We start from the raw sequence: 19,568 nt of genomic DNA, 5'->3' as shown, positions 1-19,568 counted from the left end.
GGAGGCAAATAAAGATCGACGTCAACCATTCTTTGTGTAATGTGCCTGAGCTATAAATTTTGTTCAAGAGTACCACTAAAACATCAATATGCTGCTCATCTATAATTTTTAAAAGGTCGATAGGAAGCATGTCAGATTCTGGGCTTTTCCTGTTCTTCATTGTTTTTAACGCATGTATTATTTCTCCCTTTGTAATATCTGGACCTAATTCTCCTGAAGGAAGTTCTATGTGTTCCAGGTACCCTCTTTCATCATCGAACAGTTCATCGATGTATTCTGCCCAACGTTATACTTTCTCATCGGTCTCTGTTATAGCAACCCCGTGTCTTTCCAGAAGTACACCAATGAGATTTTGTTTTCTTAGTCCAGCCATTTCTTTGACTTTCTTATGTAGGTTAAATAGATCGTATCTTTTTTGGAAGTCCTCGATCTCTTTGCATTTCTCTTCAAAGTGTTTTTCTTTTGCCTGCTTTATCATCTTCCTTATCCCGTGGTTAATGTCCCTGTATTTATTGTCATCTTTGTTCTTATATTGTCTCCGTTGTTCCATCATATTCAGTATCTCGTCGTTCATCCATTCCTCTTTTCTCCTTGTGGAAGTCTTTAGTATATCTTTACAAGGTTCTAGTATGCAATGTTTTAGTTGTTCCCGGTGGTCGTCAATGTCATTGGTGTCTATGTTCAGCTCTCTACAGTTCATATACAGTTCGTGTTGGAGTCACTTATTATTATAAGTTGTTACAAATATTAAAATGTGTATATATCATTCTATAATTCTATAAAATAGTTGCAATTTTCTATTTTTTAATATTAGTAATCAGTTTATTCTTACTTCTTTTATCACCTTTAGCGCGTTCAATGTCTGTGAAAGAACGGGGAGTAAAAGGAGAAACTAAAAATAAATAAAAATTTTAATCGTCATTTGGGTATAAACTATATACAGATAGATTTGAAAAATGAGATTCCGTTAAAATATTTGTTTTATTTATCATTCTATGCCAATACCTTCTTTGATAGCTTCTCCCAAATTCTGGATATTCTCCGAAAAGTTCCTGACCAAGTATGTATGATACGGAACTAACTGGCTATCGCACATAAGACCCAGCTTCACGTGGTCAGAATATTCATTTAAACATAATGAAATGCCTGAAAGAAAATTTGTGTTAATGATAATATTTTTGAAAAAAAGAATAGCAAAAAATAGACTAGTACACATGGCATTCATCGATTTAAAAAAGGCATATAACACGGTTCCTAGAAACAGCTATAGAACACGATGAAGGAAATCGGAATAACTCAGAGGTTAATAGAAGTCGTAAAAAACCTTTACAACAACAACAGGGTAAGAGTAAAAACCGGCAATCAATACTCCAACGAATTTAAGACCACAAATAATAGCTTATTGCAGAGATGCTCTACATCTCCGACACCGTGACCCGTCAAAACAGCCCGGTCAAAACAGCCCCGTCAAAAAAGCCCCGTAAAAATAGCCCGAACACAAAATAGCCTCGACAAAATAGCCCGCAAACAAAATAGGCCCGACAAAATAGATAGCACACAAAATAGCCCCGGTCAAAACAGCCCCGGCTAAAATAGCCCCGGCTAAAACAGCCTCTTATAAACAATTACATAATTATTTATAAAAGGTGTCCAAAAACTTTTTTTTAATTTAAATTATTTGACAAAAAGGAAGAATGTATTTAATTTATTTAATTTAAAATGCATTTTAATGTTGCCCGAAAACAGAAAAAAATGTTTATATCATAAATTAACATTGATTTTCGCTTCACTTAAATGTTCAAACTTCCAAGAGGCAGGAAAGACAGGACTCGAGTTCTCTGAAAAGACAATTTTTATTTAATGTGGTTACAGATAAACATCTGAATAGAGGATAATTACCATTTCCGAAAAAATGTATTTTTAAGGAATTATTTCATGATGAATTCTGAAGGGAGCTTTTTTTTTCGGGGCTATTTTGTCGGGGCTATTTTGTTCGGGGCTATTTTGTCGGCGGGCTATTATTCCGCGGCTATTTTGTCTGCAGGCTATTTTGTCGGAGCTATTTTGTGTGCGGGATATTATGTCGGGGTACCCTCCGACACTGTTCAAGATATTCCTGGAATAAATATTAAAATCATGGAAAAGAAAATGTGACGGGATCGGAATACCAATCCGCGACAACTTCTTGTACACATTAAGTTTTGGAGATGACCAAGTGGTAACGGCTCAAGATGAAGAAGATCATATGCTCCGAAAATTATAACAGAAATATACAAAAAAATGGACTGAATATAGTGAAAGTATCTGCCAGGAAGCCCTTTTGTAAGCAAACGAAGGAATCGTAATCAATGGAGAGGATATAAATAATGTTCGATACGCGGACGACACTTTACTAATTGCAAGAACAGTAGAAGAATTACAACGATTACTTACAAACATACAAACGAGAAAACTTGAATATCTATGCCACATAATGAGAGGGAAAAGGTACTCCCTGCTAAGCTTCAATATCCAAGGAAAAATCTCGGGAAAGAAATATGTGGGACGTAGGAGAACTGCAGCCAACAAAGTTAAGATTGCTGTGATGGTAGGGAACCTCCGACAGGAGACGGTACTGCAAGAAAAAGATAGTCTTCAGTAAAATCATGACACAACCAGCACATATTAGTATAAACGGCATTCAAATTGAAACAGTATCAAGTTACAAATACTTAGGAACTCTAATAAACGAAACTGGAGACCAAAACAATGAAATAAAAAGACGTATCGAAATTGCCAGGGCCACCTTGATAAAGATGAGAAAATTCTTCTGTAACAGAGATATAAGCACGATTAAGAATGCTAAAAAAAGGCTACGTATTTAACACGCTATTATACGGTGTAGAGGCCTGGACTTTTAAACAGAACATAAAAAATATTAAAAGTTTCGAGATGTGGTGCTACCGTCGAATGCTGAAGATAAGTTGGATTGAAAGAGTCAAAAACTTTGAAGTAATACGAAGGATAGGAAAAGACCCAGACATTTTGTTAACGATAAAACAAAGAAAACTCGATTATTTGGGTCACCTGATGAGAGGACATGAATAAGCATTACTTCAAAATATAATGCAAGGAAAAATAGAAGGAAAACGGAACCCAGGCCGTAGAAGAATGCCATGGTTGGGGAATTTGAGAGAGTAGTTTGGCTGCACCACTAATGAACTCTTTAGGTCAGCTGTAAATAAGGTCAGGATAGCCTTGATGATTTCCAATCTCCGATAGGAGTAGCACAAGAAGCAGAAGGTAATTGAGTATTTGAGATTGATAGTTGTCATTGAGTTAAAGTATTGTAAATTAATCTAAATAAGTGTTACAATTACAATATACTTACACGTGTTTGCTTGTGGAGGTCTTAGATAAATAACACTACTAACTTCCTGTCCCCAAATGGTCCTTTGTGTTACATTAGGATACCTACTGGTGATCTCAGCAACACTTACTGCATACTTCCTTGACAAATATTTCAAATAGATACTCAGAAGAGTTGCTGGCAAGAATTTACTCAGAAATCTAAACTTCGTTTGCAACATCGTCAACAGGTGAGACAGTCCTTGGTTTTCTAGCGACGCATTAAACTTGTTTCTTATCTCTAACAAATTTTCTATTTCTGTGGTGCCTTTCTTTGGATCAGGAACAGTTAGACTAAGACACAGTATACCACTAACAGCATCTTCCGGTCTAATATTGGGTCCAGTAGAAAAGATATAGTTAGAAGAAATGTTTCTGATCGTGATTGGTAGTTTGGTTGGAATATAATGGTTGGTTTGGACAAAATATTTAGAAAGGCACATAGACACCGCTGACAACATTATCTCAGTTTCTGAGACTCCTGCCTGTTTTGCGACAGCTTTGATGGTTTCTGTTTTGATGGGATCTGACCAAGCAACAGATTTCCTTCCACAGAGAGTGAAAGTCTCGAATGATTCGTCTTGTAGAAGGATATCTTGGATTATGGTTTTCGGTGCTTTGAACAAAATTGTAGCAATATAAGCAAACTCTTTTAAAGAATTGTAGAATAATGGAATAAATGTATATAAGATCCCTACAGTAGTCCTTGGATAAGGACAGTAATTTAGAGTTAAACAAGTACAAAAAGCTCGACATTCTGCAAAAAGAGCTATGGGTAGACGAATAGGAACTTTCAATAAAATATAAAACAGAAATTGTACTAGATTCGTCAATAAGTTTCTTGGATCTAAAGACTTAAACACAGATAGACATAACGTTTTTGGTCCAATTTGTCTTTTATCTGTTTCTTTAAGCACAGATTGTACTACATATTTGAATCTAGAAAAAGCATCTGGTTTAATTACTCTAAAACCTTTTCTGCAGTCTCTAATAACAGAGACAAAGCTTAGTAGGCAGTATGATACAAACTGGAAAAAAGTTGGGGTACTTTTTAGTAACTCTGGTCGTTCTAGTGGATCATTATTTGCTACGAACTCATTCCAACGGTTGGATAATTCTTCTGTTAATCGATCTTTTAGTACAAGGATGACTTCAGGTTTTTTAAATACTTCTACCAAAGGGCTTCTTGATACATACGACCTAAAAAAAATTATCAGTAGTAATTGCACAAGAGCTCTAAAATTATTGAATTTTTCCCGAGTGTCACTTTGACAGTTTTAATTTCACGAGCCGAAGGCGAGTGAAATTATGTCAAAGTGTCACGAGGGCAAAAATTCTATATTAATTTTAAATTTTAGAGATCGAGTGCAATTTTTTGGGATTATTTCATGAATAAAACTGTTCAAAACCAAAATTTTATTGTAATTTATATAGGTAAGTACCAATTAGTGAAATTAAACACACAGTTGTTATAAATATGTATTTGACGGTTGAAAGTCATCACTTTTATAATTTTTAAAACATTTGTCATTAATGTCACTGAATGTATTTTTTCGTAGCAACGAAGGGCATCTGACGTAATATGCTTAACGACGGGAGATTATCAAAAATTATCACCTTAATTTGCATGTCTGTAGCTTTCTATTGGTCAGAATCTCCTATGAATGAAATAACCGGTAAAATTTTTATTTATACTCACAACAGGCCATGACCTAGAGTCTAGAGTATGTTTATTCTTCTTCTTCAGGTGCCATCTCCGCTACGGAGGTTGGCAATCATCATAGCTATTTTAATATTTGAGGCAGTAGCTCTAAATAGTTGTTTTGAGCTGCATCCAAACCATTCTCTCAGGTTCTTCAGCCATGAAATTCGTCTTCTGCCGATGCTTCTTCTGCCATCTATCTTTCCCTGCATTATGAGTCGCAGGATGCCATACTTCTCGCCCCGTATCACATGTCCGAGATACTGTAGTTTTCTTTCTTTAATTGTAAGTTCAACTTCCTTCTCTTTACCTTTTCTTCTCAGTACTTCATTGTTCGTAACTCTATCTACCCAGGAAACCCTCATAATTCTTCTGTAGGTCCACATTTCAAAGGCGTTAAGTCGTCTCATTGTCTCTACATTTTACGTCCATGATTCCAGTCCATAGTATAGTACACTATATACGTAACATTTTGTTAGGCGTACTTTAAGAGCTAATGTTAAATCTTTGCTACATAGGACCTTTTTCATTTTCATAAAATTAGAACGTGCTTTCTCGATTCTGACTTTGATTTCTGCAGAGTAGTCATTATTTTCGGTTATAAGTGTTCCTAGGTAAGTGTACTTTTTTACTCTTTCGATCTGCTGGCCCTCTACTATCAAGATTTCGTTAGTATTATGGTTGTTTTTACTAATTTTCATAAACTTCGTCTTTTTGATATTGAGAGAGAGTCCGTACTCCCTACTACACCTTACTATTTTACTTATGAGTATTTGCAGGTGTTGTAAACTATTGGCTATTATTACTGTATCATCTGCATATCTAATGTTGTTAACTAAGACTCCATTTACTCTTATGCCGTCTGTTTCATTTTCCAGAGTTTCTCGCATTACCTCTTCAGAATAAGCGTTAAATAATAGAGGTGATAGTATGCAGCCTTGCCTGACTCCTCTCTTTATTTCCATTTCTTCAGATGTTTCTTTTTCTATTCTTACTATTGCTCACTGATTGTAATAGAGATGTGTTATTAGTCTTAAATCTCTTTCATCTAGGTTTTTAGTTTTTAGAATTTCCATGAGTCGGTCATGTTTTACTTTATCAAACGCTTTATTGTAGTCTATAAAACAGACGTAAAGAGAACGGTTAACATCCAAACATCTCTGTGTCAGCACGTTGAAGGAGAATAATGCCTCTCTGGTGCCCATTCCATTGCGGAACCCATATTGAGTGTCACTAATATCCAGCTCCAGTTTAGAGTGTATTCTGGCGTGGATAATTTTCAGCAGAATTTTCAAGGTATGTGACATTAAGCTTATAGTTCGGTAGTCACTGCATTCTTTGGCATTCACTTTTTTTGGCAAACACACAAATGCTGATGTCAACATTTCTCTAGGGATGATTCCCGTAGTATAGATAGCGTTGAACAGTTCTACTATTATGTCCAGGTTTGTCTCGTTGACCAACGTTATCATTCATCTGGACCAGCAGATTTATTGGTTTTCATAGAGTTTATTGCCTGACTAACCTCTGATTTGGTTATCTCTGGGCCTACGTCTCCGGTTTGGCTATCTACGGATGTACTAGCTTCTCTCTGGTCATGAAATAGTTCCTCGATGTACTCTTTCCATCGTCGTAGTTTTCGTTCTGTCTCCATTATAATATTTCCGTTTTTGTCGAGCAATATATTTGAGGTTCTTCTATTTCCTATTCCGGCTAGTTTTTTTTAAACAACACGATAATAAGATTAACAAATTACAATTAGAAAAAATGAAATACAGTTTATATCTTATTCCGTTTCACCCTATTAGGGCTCTTCAGAGAGGCTCTTTTTTTCAGAGAAAATAACGATTATACTGCAGAAATAAGAGGGAGAATTGAAAAAGCAAGTGCCAACTTCGTGAAAATGAAAAATATTTTATTCGGCAAAGATTTAACATTGGCCCTCAGAAACTAATTAAATGTTATGTACATACATAGTGTGCTTTGCTATGAAGCAGAATCATGGACATTAAATCGAAATGCAATACATCGACTTAACGCGTTTGAAATGTGGACATTCAGAAGAGTGTTAAGGATTTCATGGGTAGATAGAGTTACGAATGTACACTCACCGGCACAAAATTCCGCCACCCAAAATTTTTGATTAAGTTTGACAATTTATCACTTTATTATATGTGTTCCGATTTTCAAGATTCTTGCACCAGTTTGTAGGTACATGTATTGATATCGTTTGGTATTATTCCGGTAACACAAAAATTTTGCTTGCATGGCATTATACAGGGGTGAATTGAAACGTTGTATTTTCTCCTAACTGTAAAAAATTCTGTGGATTGGAAGAGCTGATTTTGTTTCATAGTGCTGTCATAGTATCCCGGAGGCATCACTAAAATTTTGTTTTTTGAATAGAAAAGAGATATTCGGATAATTCAAAAAACAAAACCTTAGTGATACCTCCAGGATAATACAAAAAGTGTATGAAACAAAATCAGCCCTCCAATTTTTCCACAGAATTTTTTAAAATTAGGAGAGAATACAACGCTTCCATTCACCCCCGTATAATGCCATCTACGCAAAAAATTTTTGTTACCAGAATAGTAACAAACGACATCAATACATGTACCTACAAACTGACAGCGGCGGCTCGTGGGTCAATCTTCAGGGGGGTCATTTTGGTTTGAAAACTTCAAACTGTTGATTTTTTAAAGTATTTAAAAGATCTTTTAGCATTTATATTTTAGATAAAAAATACAGACTTAGATAAAACTCAATACTATTTACCCTAGTTTTCCGAAAATTAAATTTGTCTTTTTTTAGAGTAAATCTTTTAAAAAATATAGGAAAAATGGTATGAACAGGTTATTGACTGATATATAGATAGGAATATTTATAGTATAATAAATTGTAAATTTATTAAAACGAAACTTACTTTAAATATTTTTATATTTTAAGTCAATTCTTCTATCCTTTAGTTCTGCAAAATAGTCTATGACCTTCTCATTGAAATTTGGAATGCTCTTGACAAGCGTTTTCTCGATGCTCAGCATAGACAAGGCACTAAGTCTAGGTTGTCCCATCGTATTACGCAGGAATGTTTTTACTCTTTTTAAAGTAGAAAAACATCTCTCACTTTCCACGGTTGTCATAGGGAGTGTGCACAAAATATTTAATAACTTCACTGCTTCAGAAAATGTTTCAGACAAATTCATGTTAATAAAAAGCTGAAGTATGGCTACTGCACCAGCACTATTGCGAAAATCCTCACGACAATATAAGACTTCAAGTTCCGATTTTAGTTTGGAAATATTCACTGTGGGATAATTAGCCGTCACCATTTTTAAAATATTTTGCGGAAAGTTGGTAGTGTATGCTTCAAATTTCTCTATGTAGAATAACTGTGAAATCATGAGATGATCATTGAAACTAAACCTGTGATTTATTTCAGATATAATAATATCACAAATTTCAAGTGCAGTTCGTCGCTTTGGATCCTCTGCAGTAGTTTTTCTTTTTTTTGCTGTTGATGTGCTTGGTACTTCTGATTCCAAAATAGTATTTCTAATTATTTGGATATTGTTGTTAAAAGACAGGATACAATTTTTGACAGATATAACATCAATGTCTCGCATTTGCAATTGTTTAAACAATATATCAACATGGGGCATTATTTTATGGAAAAAATTTAACCAAAATAAAAAATGCTCATCTTCCAAATGTCTTTTTAAACCAGTTGCTTGATTTATATTGTTACCATCTTGCTCCTCATCAATAATTTCCTCTAAGCAAGATTTTAAATCATCTTTATAAGTGTATACAATTTCAACACATTTTGTATTGAAAGCCCATCGAGTAGGCGCAGCTTTAGGTAGCCTTACTTTAACCACTCTATCCAGAACCATCGTACGTTTTGGAGATCGGCCGAAAAAGGACGAAAATCCGTGTAAATTTGCAAAAAATATTTTTATCGGTTTGTGTTGACTCGCCGCTTTTTGGAGGATAAGATTAAATTGATGGGCATAGCAGTGAATGAAGTGTGCATTTGGGTATATTTCTTTAATTTTTGTTTGTACTCCTCCCAGTTTACCGCTCATGACTGATGCACCATCGTAACTTTGGGCAATCAATTTTTCAGGTGCTTCATTAATTTTTAATAATTGAAGTTCTTCCAATATTACATTAGTTAAATGTTGTGCTGTAGTACCTAGGGGGTTAACAAATTTCCAAAATCTTTCATGTACAATACCAGTTAATACATATCGCAATATGATAATCATCTGCGTTTTATTGGAGCTGTCTGTGGTCTCATCTACTTGAATGGCCACAAAATTTGTCTGGCCAATCTCCTTCATGATATGAGTATGCACAATGGCTAACATTGATTCTAAAATATCGTTCTGAATTGTTTTCGATGTTCCTTTAAATACTGTACTTTTTTCAATGTGTTCTTTAAACATTAAATCCAGTTCAGAAACAAAATCGATAAGGCCCAGAAAAATTCCACGATTATTGGAGCTGTCACTTTCGTCATGACCGCGCAATGCAATTTCGAAAACTCCACAAAATTTTACACAGTCGATTAGTTTGTTTAAAATATACCTATTTTTAGATACCAATTCATTAAAGTCATGCACAGATTTACGATATACACTATCAAGTTGCTGTCTTATGTTAACACGTCCTAAACTTGCGTAACTCATTGATGAATTTATATGAGTAGTTGAAGAGGCATGTTTTGTAATTTTCACTTTTAAATGCTTAATGTCAGTTACTCCATTTTTCGCCCATACAGCGTCATTCGAAAACAGTAAACACGGATAGCAAAAAAATGCATTTCTCACACTGCAGCCACAAATCCAATCACACAAATTGTACATTGATTCTTTAAAATATCTTTGAATGTCCTTACCCCTATCCTTTGTTGTTTGTTTTAAATTCATGTTTGGTTTTGGTCGACCACTTTCTTTTTTCTCAAGCCGCCGTTCATAATTTAGTGTTCCAGCAGATTTTAAGGCAATTATTTCGTCAACAACACTCATCTTGTTTTTGTTACAATCACAAAAAAATCCAACAAAACAAAATAAATTACGCAAATACGCCGCGATCGATATAGACCTGCCGTGAAGTGCGGTCAGCAGACGGTAACTAACTAAACGTGAGGCCGTCGACTCTACTAGAGGTATACGACGGAAAGGTCACTCCCACTCTCGCCCACGAAATTGCTATCTGCCGTCTCTTTTCTATTTTACATGCATTTGTCCATAAGCCATAAGAACTGTATATAGACAATTTAAAATACGGCCCAGCCACGGGCTTGTGTATAGCGCGAGGCGCGACGTTATTATATCTATTATATTTGTTTTGCCAATGCAGACTGCTGAGAGAGAATTTTATATTTCAGAGTGAAGTTTTAGATAAAAGATATTTTTAATAAAATTGGTATTTTTATGAGATTATTTTAGGGGGGTCATTGACCAATTGACCCTAAGGAGGAGCCGCGCTTGCAAACTGATGGAAGAATCTTGAAAATCGGAGTACAAATAAGAAAGTTATAGATTGTCAAACTTAATCAAAAATTTTGGGTGGCGTAACTTTGTGTCGGTGAGTGTAGAAGTGTTAATAGTCTGGGCTGATTATCGGAGAATAGGCCATTTTTGGGAAAAGTTATTTACCAGCAATTTTATTGCTGGAATCGAATCTTATGATTGTATATATTAATATTATAGATATGCAAAGTCCGCAGATAGTGTGCTACTTTTTTATAAACAAAATGGCGCCCGAAAATCGTGTTTTTTTCAATTTTTGCTCTATAACTCCAAAGATTTTAACTTTAGACCAAAAACACCCAAATAAAAATTCACCGCAATTAAATTCTGCATAGAGATGTGTTTATTCCGATTTACTTCGACGAAAACTTTCCCCGGAAAAAGCGGGTTTTTCCAACAAAATCTTTAATTTTCAACTAAACTTTTAGATAAGTACTTGTTAATCAATAATTAAATAACTTGGTAACGTAAAAGCCCTTTCCGTATATATTATAATTCCAGAAGCCGATGGAAATTGAATGAACAGTTCAGCAACAATTGAAATGTCAATTAAAAATTTACGGTCACTATAATAACGACAATAATTAGGATGCATAAGAATAACTATGATTTTTTCATAAAAAGACACTATACCTATCTAATGTACTTTACAGAATTGAAATTGGACTATTTACGAGGCCTCAGGAATATTTTAAAATTATAAACAATTTTTTGGCTTATAAACAAGTAGAATATCTCGGAAAATAATAAACTAAATTAAATTGTAAAAACGGTATTCGAAAGACAGTGGCAGTAGGCTTCTTTTAAAAGAAAAAACGTTTAATTATGATGAGTGGTTCCTGAGATACAATCGGTCAAAGTTGACCGAAATTTACGGCAAAGATATAAACAATAGGATCATAATTTTCAAACCATCACCTTTTTATTTTTGTCCTCTTTCTCCACACTAATTTTTATATCTTTAAAATTCTCATAACATATATTATTATAATAAAAACTATCGATATTACGTGTGAAAATTGCCAAAAATAGCAAAATTCCAATCAAAAATTAGGTTGGAGAAAATGTAACCCTCAAAGTTCAAAATCGGTATACGTTAAAAAAATGCATTTTCTCGGCTTCCCATGGAGCAATTTCCTTCATTCTTTTTTGTTCCCAAGTAACTCGAGTAGAGCCATCGAACTAACATATTATTAAATGTCAAACTTGCTTTTGTTTTGTTATAAAAAATTAATTTATTTATTATAACACAATATTTTAATTTGTTTAAATAAAAATTGTTTAAATAATTATACAGCTTTCAAATGAGAATATTTATGTTTTTAACTTTAAAAGGTACACTTGTAGTAAGTTTATCTAAAAAAAAGCCTACAACTGGAAAAAATATGTAATTTTCTGTTCTTATAAATAAATTAATCTATTATAACAAAACAAAAGCAAGTTTGACATTCAATAATGCATTAGTTCGATGGGTCTACTGGAGTTATTAGGGAACAAAAAAAGAATGAAGGAAATTGCTCCATGGGAAGCCGAGAAAATGCATTTTGTTAACATATACCGATTTTGAACTTTGAGGGTTACATTTTCTCCAACCTAATTTTTGATTGGAATTTTGCTATTTTTGGCAATTTTCACACGTATTATCGATAGTTTTTATTATAATAATATATGTTATGAGGATTTTAAAGATATGAAAATTGGTGTCGAGAAAGAGGACAAAAATAAAAAGGTGATGGTTTGAAAATTATGATCCTATTGTTTATATCTTTGCCGTAAATTCCGGTCAAATTTGACCGGTTGTATCTCAGGAACCACTCGTTATAATTAAACTTTTTTTCTTTTAAAAGAAGCGTCCTGCCACTGTCTTTCGAATACCGTTTTTACAATTTAATTTAGTTTAATATTTCCCGAGATATTGTATTTGTTTATAAACCAAAAGATTGTTTATAATGTTAAAATATTCTTGAGGCCGCCTAAATAGTCCAATTTCAATTTTATAAAGTATATTGGATAGATATAGTGTCTTTTTATGAAAAAATCATAGTTATTCTTATGTATCGTAAGTATTGTGGTTATTATAGCGACCATAAATTTTTAATTAATATTTTAATTGTTGCTAAACTGTTCATTCAATTTCCATAGACTTCTGGAATTAAAATATATACGGAAAGGGCTTTTACGTTACCAAGTTATTTAATTATTGATTAACAACTACTTATCTAAAAGTTTAGTTGAAAATTAGAGGTTTTGTTGGAAAAACCCGCTGTTTTCGGGGAAAGTTTTCGTCGAAGTAAATCGGAAAAAACACGTCTGTCTCTATGTAGAATTTATTTGCGGTGAATTTTTATTTGAGTGTTTTTGGTCTAAAGTTAAAATCCTTGGAAAAACACGATTTTCGGGCGCCATTTTGTTTATACAAAAAGTAGCAGACTATCTGCGGACTTTGCATATCTATATTATTAATACATACAATAATAAGATTCGATTCCAGCAATAAAATTGCTGGTAAATAACTTTTCCTTGTATTTTGCTAATTAGCCCAGAGTATAAGGAGAATAGGCAGAGAGAGGGAAATTGAAAACACAATAAAAGAAAGGAAATTTCAATATCTCGGACATGTGATGAGAGGCGAAAGATATAACATCTTGAGACTCATAATTCAAGGAAAAAGAGAGGGTAGGAGAAGCGTAGTAAGGAGACGCGTGTCCTGGTTAAAGAACCTGAGAAAATGGTTTGGTTGCAGCTCAAGACAACTGTTCAGAGCAGCTGCTTCGAAGGTCAAAACAGCCATGATGATTGCCAACCTTCGTCGCGGAGATGGCACTTAAAGAAGAAGAAGAGAGTCTCTATCTATGGTCTACTCTGCACCAATAATAAAACAAACCGTGTCTCTTATTCTTAAGCTATATGGTTTCTTTTGGCAGTGTATCTTGTGGCTTTTCTCTATAGGCTATAGCTTTTATTAAAATGTCATTCAGGATATTGACATTTAGGTCTGTATTCTTATTGCTTTTGCAAATCCTGCAAGATGCTAACATGTAAACACATGTACTCCCGCTAGCAACGTCGCCATTTATTTGGATTAATCTTAAAATGACCGCACTGTATATTAACCCTTAACTACTGACGTTGATGTTTCAGGACGTAAACTTTGTCATGCGGTATGTCATACCGTTGCCTATTTTTGTTTTGAATATTAATTTGTCTTATATAGTATTTTTACTACAAAAACGTTATTACGTAGGTCAAAATTTTTGACGTAAGGGAACTGTCAAAACATTAGAATGTGACTTTTCATTATTGCCATGTTTATAATAAACATGGGAATAATGAAAAGTCACATTCTAATGTTTTGACAGTTCCCTTACGTCAAAAATTTTGACCTACGTAATAACGTTTTTGTAGTAAAAATACTATATCACTGTATTTGTTTTTTACATCAACTACGGAACGATTCTTCACACTGCTGTAGAATAAAATATTGCTTCCAATAAATTAAACTTTATTTTTTCAAAAAAATTATGAACACATGCATACCTAATATTAAAAAATGGTGGAGATTCTTTAAAAATCCTTTATAAACTGACTTACAAGAAAACTTGAGTATTGGTAACTAAAAAATAATAAAATAATGATAGCGGTTAGATACAACAACTGGATGAATTTGCTGCCATACTAATAGCGAAAGAATACACTGAGCTGCTTTTAACTATAGAAACATAAACACTGACATACGGTACGTGATTCCGCAAGAAAACTTTACGTCAAAATAGCTTATAGACTAAACCATACTAAAACTGCAGTAGTTGGGAGCAGGTATAATTAGGGAATCCAACGATCTGTCGAAACTATTCCAATATGTCTGGCGGCTGGCATGAATACATTTAATGCATATGATAGTATATGTTATTTTAGTATTTTAAAGTAATTTTCGTATTTTATGTCCGTGTAAATATTGCTAAATACTTCTGTGACATAGTAAAAAATATTGCTTACATACGTCAATAAACTTTAATAAGTAGTTAAAAAGTTTTAATTAAGTAATTTGGAAGATTGAAGAAAGCTAGGTTAACAAATTTTATGTTTTATAAGTTTAATAAAAAATAATATTGAGCATCCCTAAAATTAGATTTTAGGTAAAATCATCGGGGTAATATATATTTTAATATTTTAGGTACCTAGTAATACCACATTGTATCTTAAATTTGAAATTTTAATTTAAATAAAGTATCCAATAAAATCGCTTGTGTGCAGTGTTGCCAGAGAAATTTTTGTAAATGCACCGGAATGACTGGAATAGTGACACAAAGTACTAAACCAACACATTTTGTACAAAAACTAAAAAAGTCGTTTAATATTATTTGAAGCAAATTTCTTGTCACAAAATTTTAGGTTTTTACTTTAGGAGACTTTAGTATCGAAAGTTTGGTTGTTAATTGTATCAAATTGGTACAATTGTAACAACTCTGGCAACGCTGAATTGCCTGCCAGTCGTCCTTTCATTAAAAATCACGTGGTTTGGATTGCCTAATTACAGATCATTTGATGGTGTTCTAGGAATCTTGTATAAAACACGTTTTACAACAAAATATAGTTTCGGTGCGGTATGACATACCGCTTGTCAGTGGTTAAGGGTTTTAAACATGTAAATAATAATTAAAACACTTACCCAACTGGCGGCCGAGTTGGAGGTATTAAAGGTAGCAAGTCTCCTATGTTAAGGCCTTCAGAAAGAAGTATGTGGTGTAGTCTGAATAGAATATAATGTTGATCTTCTGAAGAAGGTATTATTGTTATTTGCCAGGGAGAAATATTTCCAGGCATATATTTTGAAACTATCTCGTTCACATAATCCTAAAAAGGGATACTAATTAAATACGTACATAGAGCAAATTTAGAGAATTACAGACCGATAAGCCTCCTCAGAGTCCTCAGCCAAATGTATACCTATAAGTTGACAAACAAAAATACTTGTCGAAAACAAAAATAATGACAAAGGTACCTAACCAGAACATAGAACATCAGTATTGGTAAGGAAGAAATAGAATTTATCTTTCTTCGAGTCTTAATCTATCCATCTTTGGACAAGGTCTACCCTTCTCTTTTCCACTGGTTTCTATCCAACGCTGTGGTCATACATCTGGATCGGGCATGCTTTTTGAGGTCGTCGCTCCATCTCATCTGATGCCTTCCTCTTCCTCTCTTATGTTCCCATTGTCGCCAGTAGATTATTTGTTTGTTCCATCTTTCATCTGCTGGTCGGATGGTGTGACCTGCAAATTTCCATTTGAGTTTTGCCACCTGTTCCTTAACGTCTTTCACTTTGGTTACTCCTCTGATCCAGACGTTTATTTTGCGATCTTTAAGTTTTATATGCAGCATCTCTCTTTCCATTGAACTTTGCGCTTTTGCCACTTTATCGATATTCTCCTTTTGTAAGTGTCCAAACTTGGGAGCCATATGTGAAAACAGGAAGTATACACTGGTTAATAATTCGCGTTCTAAGATATTGTAGGATTTTTTTTGTTTTTCAAAATGTAGCTTAATTAGTCCAGTCGGGTTAGATGAATAACAGGCCTAACCTTGCATTAGGAGCTGCCCCAAATTTTATTTGTCTAATCTTTAGGGGGGGTCAATAGTAATGTAAATTTATAATCTCGACTAAATTCCGCCGTTGTGTTAGCCGCTATGTTGATTTTAAAAGAAAACCGTTTTTGCTCAATATCTCCGCCATTTTCAACTTTTCGTCAAAAAGTATAACAACCAAAATTGTTGAAAATGTGATTTTCTATCATTTTTATTTAATTTTTTCGTGTGGTCGATATTTTCCGAGTTATGGCGGAAAATAGTGACAGTTAGAGCATATTTATTGAATTATCTCGTTTATTATTAGTTTTACGACAAAAACGTTCCTATACAAATATAAATAGAATTAAATTTTACACAATTTTGATTTCTTTAATTTTTTTGATAAAATTAATATTTAAGGTAGTAGATACGTATGCGATAATGGCGCGAGCGTAAGATCTGATTGATTTTATAGCAATTGTTTTTGTTCAATATCTACTCCATTTTCAACTAAAATTATTCCAAATATGATTTCTTACAATTTCGTTTTAACAATATTTTTCATGCGGTTGATATTTTCTGAGTTAAGTGGGAAAATAGTAAAAAGTGGTGGGGGGAGCATAATTATTGAATTGAATCTTGTTTCCGAGCTGCCCCAAATGTTATAATTCTATTCTTTAGGGGAGATTAAAAGTAGTGTAAATTTAAAATCTCGACTGAATTCCGCGGTAGCATTAGCCGCCATATTGATTTTAAAGGAGAACCGTTGTTGCTTAATATCTCCGCCATTTTCAACTTTTCGACAAAAATGGTAAGAAATAAAATTGTTGGAAATGCAATTTTCTACAATTTCTATTGCACAATTTTTTTATGCCATCAACATTCTCCGAGTTAAAGGGGGAAATAGTGGAAATTGAGGGGAAGCATAATTATTAAATTGTCTCATTTATTATTAACTTTACGACATAATTGTACATAAAGAAAAATAAAGAGAATTATATTTTATACAATTTTTGAAACTTCCAATGACACACCAACCAAAATAAATACATAAAAGACATAAATAATAACTTATATAATATGCATTAAGTTCACTTAATTTTATAAACTAGCGGGTTTTATTGGTTGAATTCGTCTGTCGATATTTTAAGTTTTCTGTCAGCTAATATATTTTAATATTTCAAAAATTTTTTTTAAATTTTGGACTCTGTTGGGGGGAATTTTTCCATTCCCCCCATCTAGACCCGCCACTGGTTCTCTCGAAAAATTGTAGTAAATCGTAATTGCAACAATTTCAGCCCTTACACTTTTTGTCGAAAAGTTGAAAATGGGTGAGATATTGGATAAAAACAATTGCTATAAAATCAATCAGGTCTTACACTCGCACCTTTACCGCAAACGTACTACCTTAAAAAAATATTGACGTTATCAAAAAAATGAAAGATATCAAAATTGTACAAAATTTATTTCTTTTAATTTTTGTATAGGTACATATTTGTTGTAAAACTAATAATAAACGAGATAATTCAATAATTATGCTCTAACTGTCACTATTTCTCCCCATAACTCGGAAAATATCGACCGCATGAAAAAAAGTATAATAAACGAAAATATAGAAAACCGCATTCGTAACAATTTCAGTTTCTACACTTTTTGTCGGAAAGTTAAAAATGGCGGAGATATTGAGTAAAAACGGTTCTTGTTTAAAATCAAGATGGCGCGGCGGCTAACGCAACGGTGGAAATCAGTCGAAATTTTAAATTTATATTACTATTGACCCCCTAAAGATTAGAAAAATAAAATTTGGAGCAGCTCGTAATGCAAGGTCAAATGTTATCCCGACTGGGCTAAATTTACCGAATGCTACCCAGGCCAGTATGATTAGCCTTTTTATTTCTACCGTTTGATTTTTCCTTGCTGAGCGTTAAGATCTGTCCTAAATATTCATATTCCTTAACTTGTTCTATTCTATTTTGACCTAAAGTGATCGAGGAGTTTTCGTCCGTGTTTGTTACAATCTTTGTTTTATTGTAATTCATCCTCAGTCCTATTTTTTCAGCTTCATTTTTTCGTAAGGAAGAAATAGAAGTCTTAGATAAATACCTAGGACATGAAATTCTGATTGACATGGATAATCGGACCTATGAACATGGACAGAAAAGAAGAATCGGTTTGGTTGGGCAGCATGTGGAAAACTGAGAGAAATTTTTAAAAGTGAACCGCCTATATGCCTTAGGAGACAAGTATTTTCTCAGAAACACTTCTTTAGCAAAAGCCAAGAGTCACAGAGAAAAGAATGGAGCGATCCATGTTAGGAATAACTCTGCGAGCCAAAATAAAAAACGAAGAGATCAAGAGAACTAAGGTGACTAACCAACTAAAATGGAGATGGACAGGAGGACAAAGGGCAAAGATAGAATGAAAGATGAGCGATGGATAAAGAGGTTATTGGAATGGAGATCAAGGGAGGACAAGAGACAAGAGATGCGTAGGTTGACCACCTACACGATAGAATGACGATTTAAGAAGACTAAATAAAAGCTAGATGGCTGCAGCGCAAGATAGACGGGGTTGAAAACACGAGGAGAGGCCTTTGTTCAGCAGTGGACTTTTAAGGCTGGATGACGATGACACAGAGCTACTTCTAATAAGATTACTTACTTGTATGTTATATTCTGTCACAGCTCTTCCTTTATAAGTAAATGGAACGACTGTCAAATGCTGATCCAAATTGAACTTCGAGTTTTGCCAACCATAAGATCCACACTTAGTTACCAAACAATGCCTAAGTCTTAAAAATGCCAAGTTTCCCGTTTTATCTCTTCGTCGAACCACTTCCTACAAATTTTTATAAAGCAGGTATAAGAAATGACTATGCTCTGTGTTTAAAACAGGAGAGTAATTCAAATTTACCGCGCCGTAATGCTTGAATGTAATTGGTCCAACGTCAGGCAAGTTTACTCTACTGTTATGACATTTTGACACTAAAGGGCTTTTCATTCACAGTCATTTGTTTCTAGCTTCTGCCATGTGTCACGTAGTATTAATATATCTACGACATACGTTATTGGTATATAATCCCAGATAGCACAAGTACGTTTTATGGACATCCAATGGACGTACATCTGTGTACATTGGAACGTCCAATGGACGTCCCGCTAAGGTACAATGGACATCCGATGGACGTCCAACGAACGTCCAGAGTTCACAAAATTGGACGTCCATAGAACGTCCGCTACAAACGTACAGTGTACGTTGTTGAAGCTTTCAGTGTACATCCTATGTACATTCAATGTACATCTGATGTACATTCAATGTACGTCTTATGGACATTTTTGTTGGGCACTTTTCAGAAAGCAATCTTGTGTCCA

General features: G+C 33.8%; 1 protein-coding gene across 2 annotated transcripts in view; it reads right to left on the bottom strand.

Moving 5' to 3' along the window:
* Positions 1-893: 893 nt before the first annotated feature.
* Positions 894-19,568, bottom strand: part of LOC114340511 (uncharacterized) — a 60,903-nt gene continuing 42,228 nt past the window's right edge. For both annotated transcript variants that reach the window (XM_028291259.2, XM_028291260.2), the window contains exons 3-6: positions 18,859-19,035; positions 15,299-15,483; positions 3,371-4,587; positions 894-1,146 (exon numbers count right to left, since the gene is read on the bottom strand). In XM_028291259.2, the coding sequence (XP_028147060.2) occupies positions 989-1,146; positions 3,371-4,587; positions 15,299-15,483; positions 18,859-19,035 (1,737 nt within the window). In that variant the 3' untranslated portion in view covers positions 894-988. The remainder of the gene's footprint in view (positions 1,147-3,370; positions 4,588-15,298; positions 15,484-18,858; positions 19,036-19,568) is intronic.

The sequence above is a fragment of the Diabrotica virgifera genome, chromosome 8, assembly GCF_917563875.1.
Source record: "Diabrotica virgifera virgifera chromosome 8, PGI_DIABVI_V3a".
NCBI lineage: Eukaryota > Metazoa > Arthropoda > Insecta > Coleoptera > Chrysomelidae > Diabrotica > Diabrotica virgifera.
The sequence above is the reverse complement of the archived record's forward strand: the minus strand, read 5'-3'. Positions and strand labels throughout refer to the sequence as shown.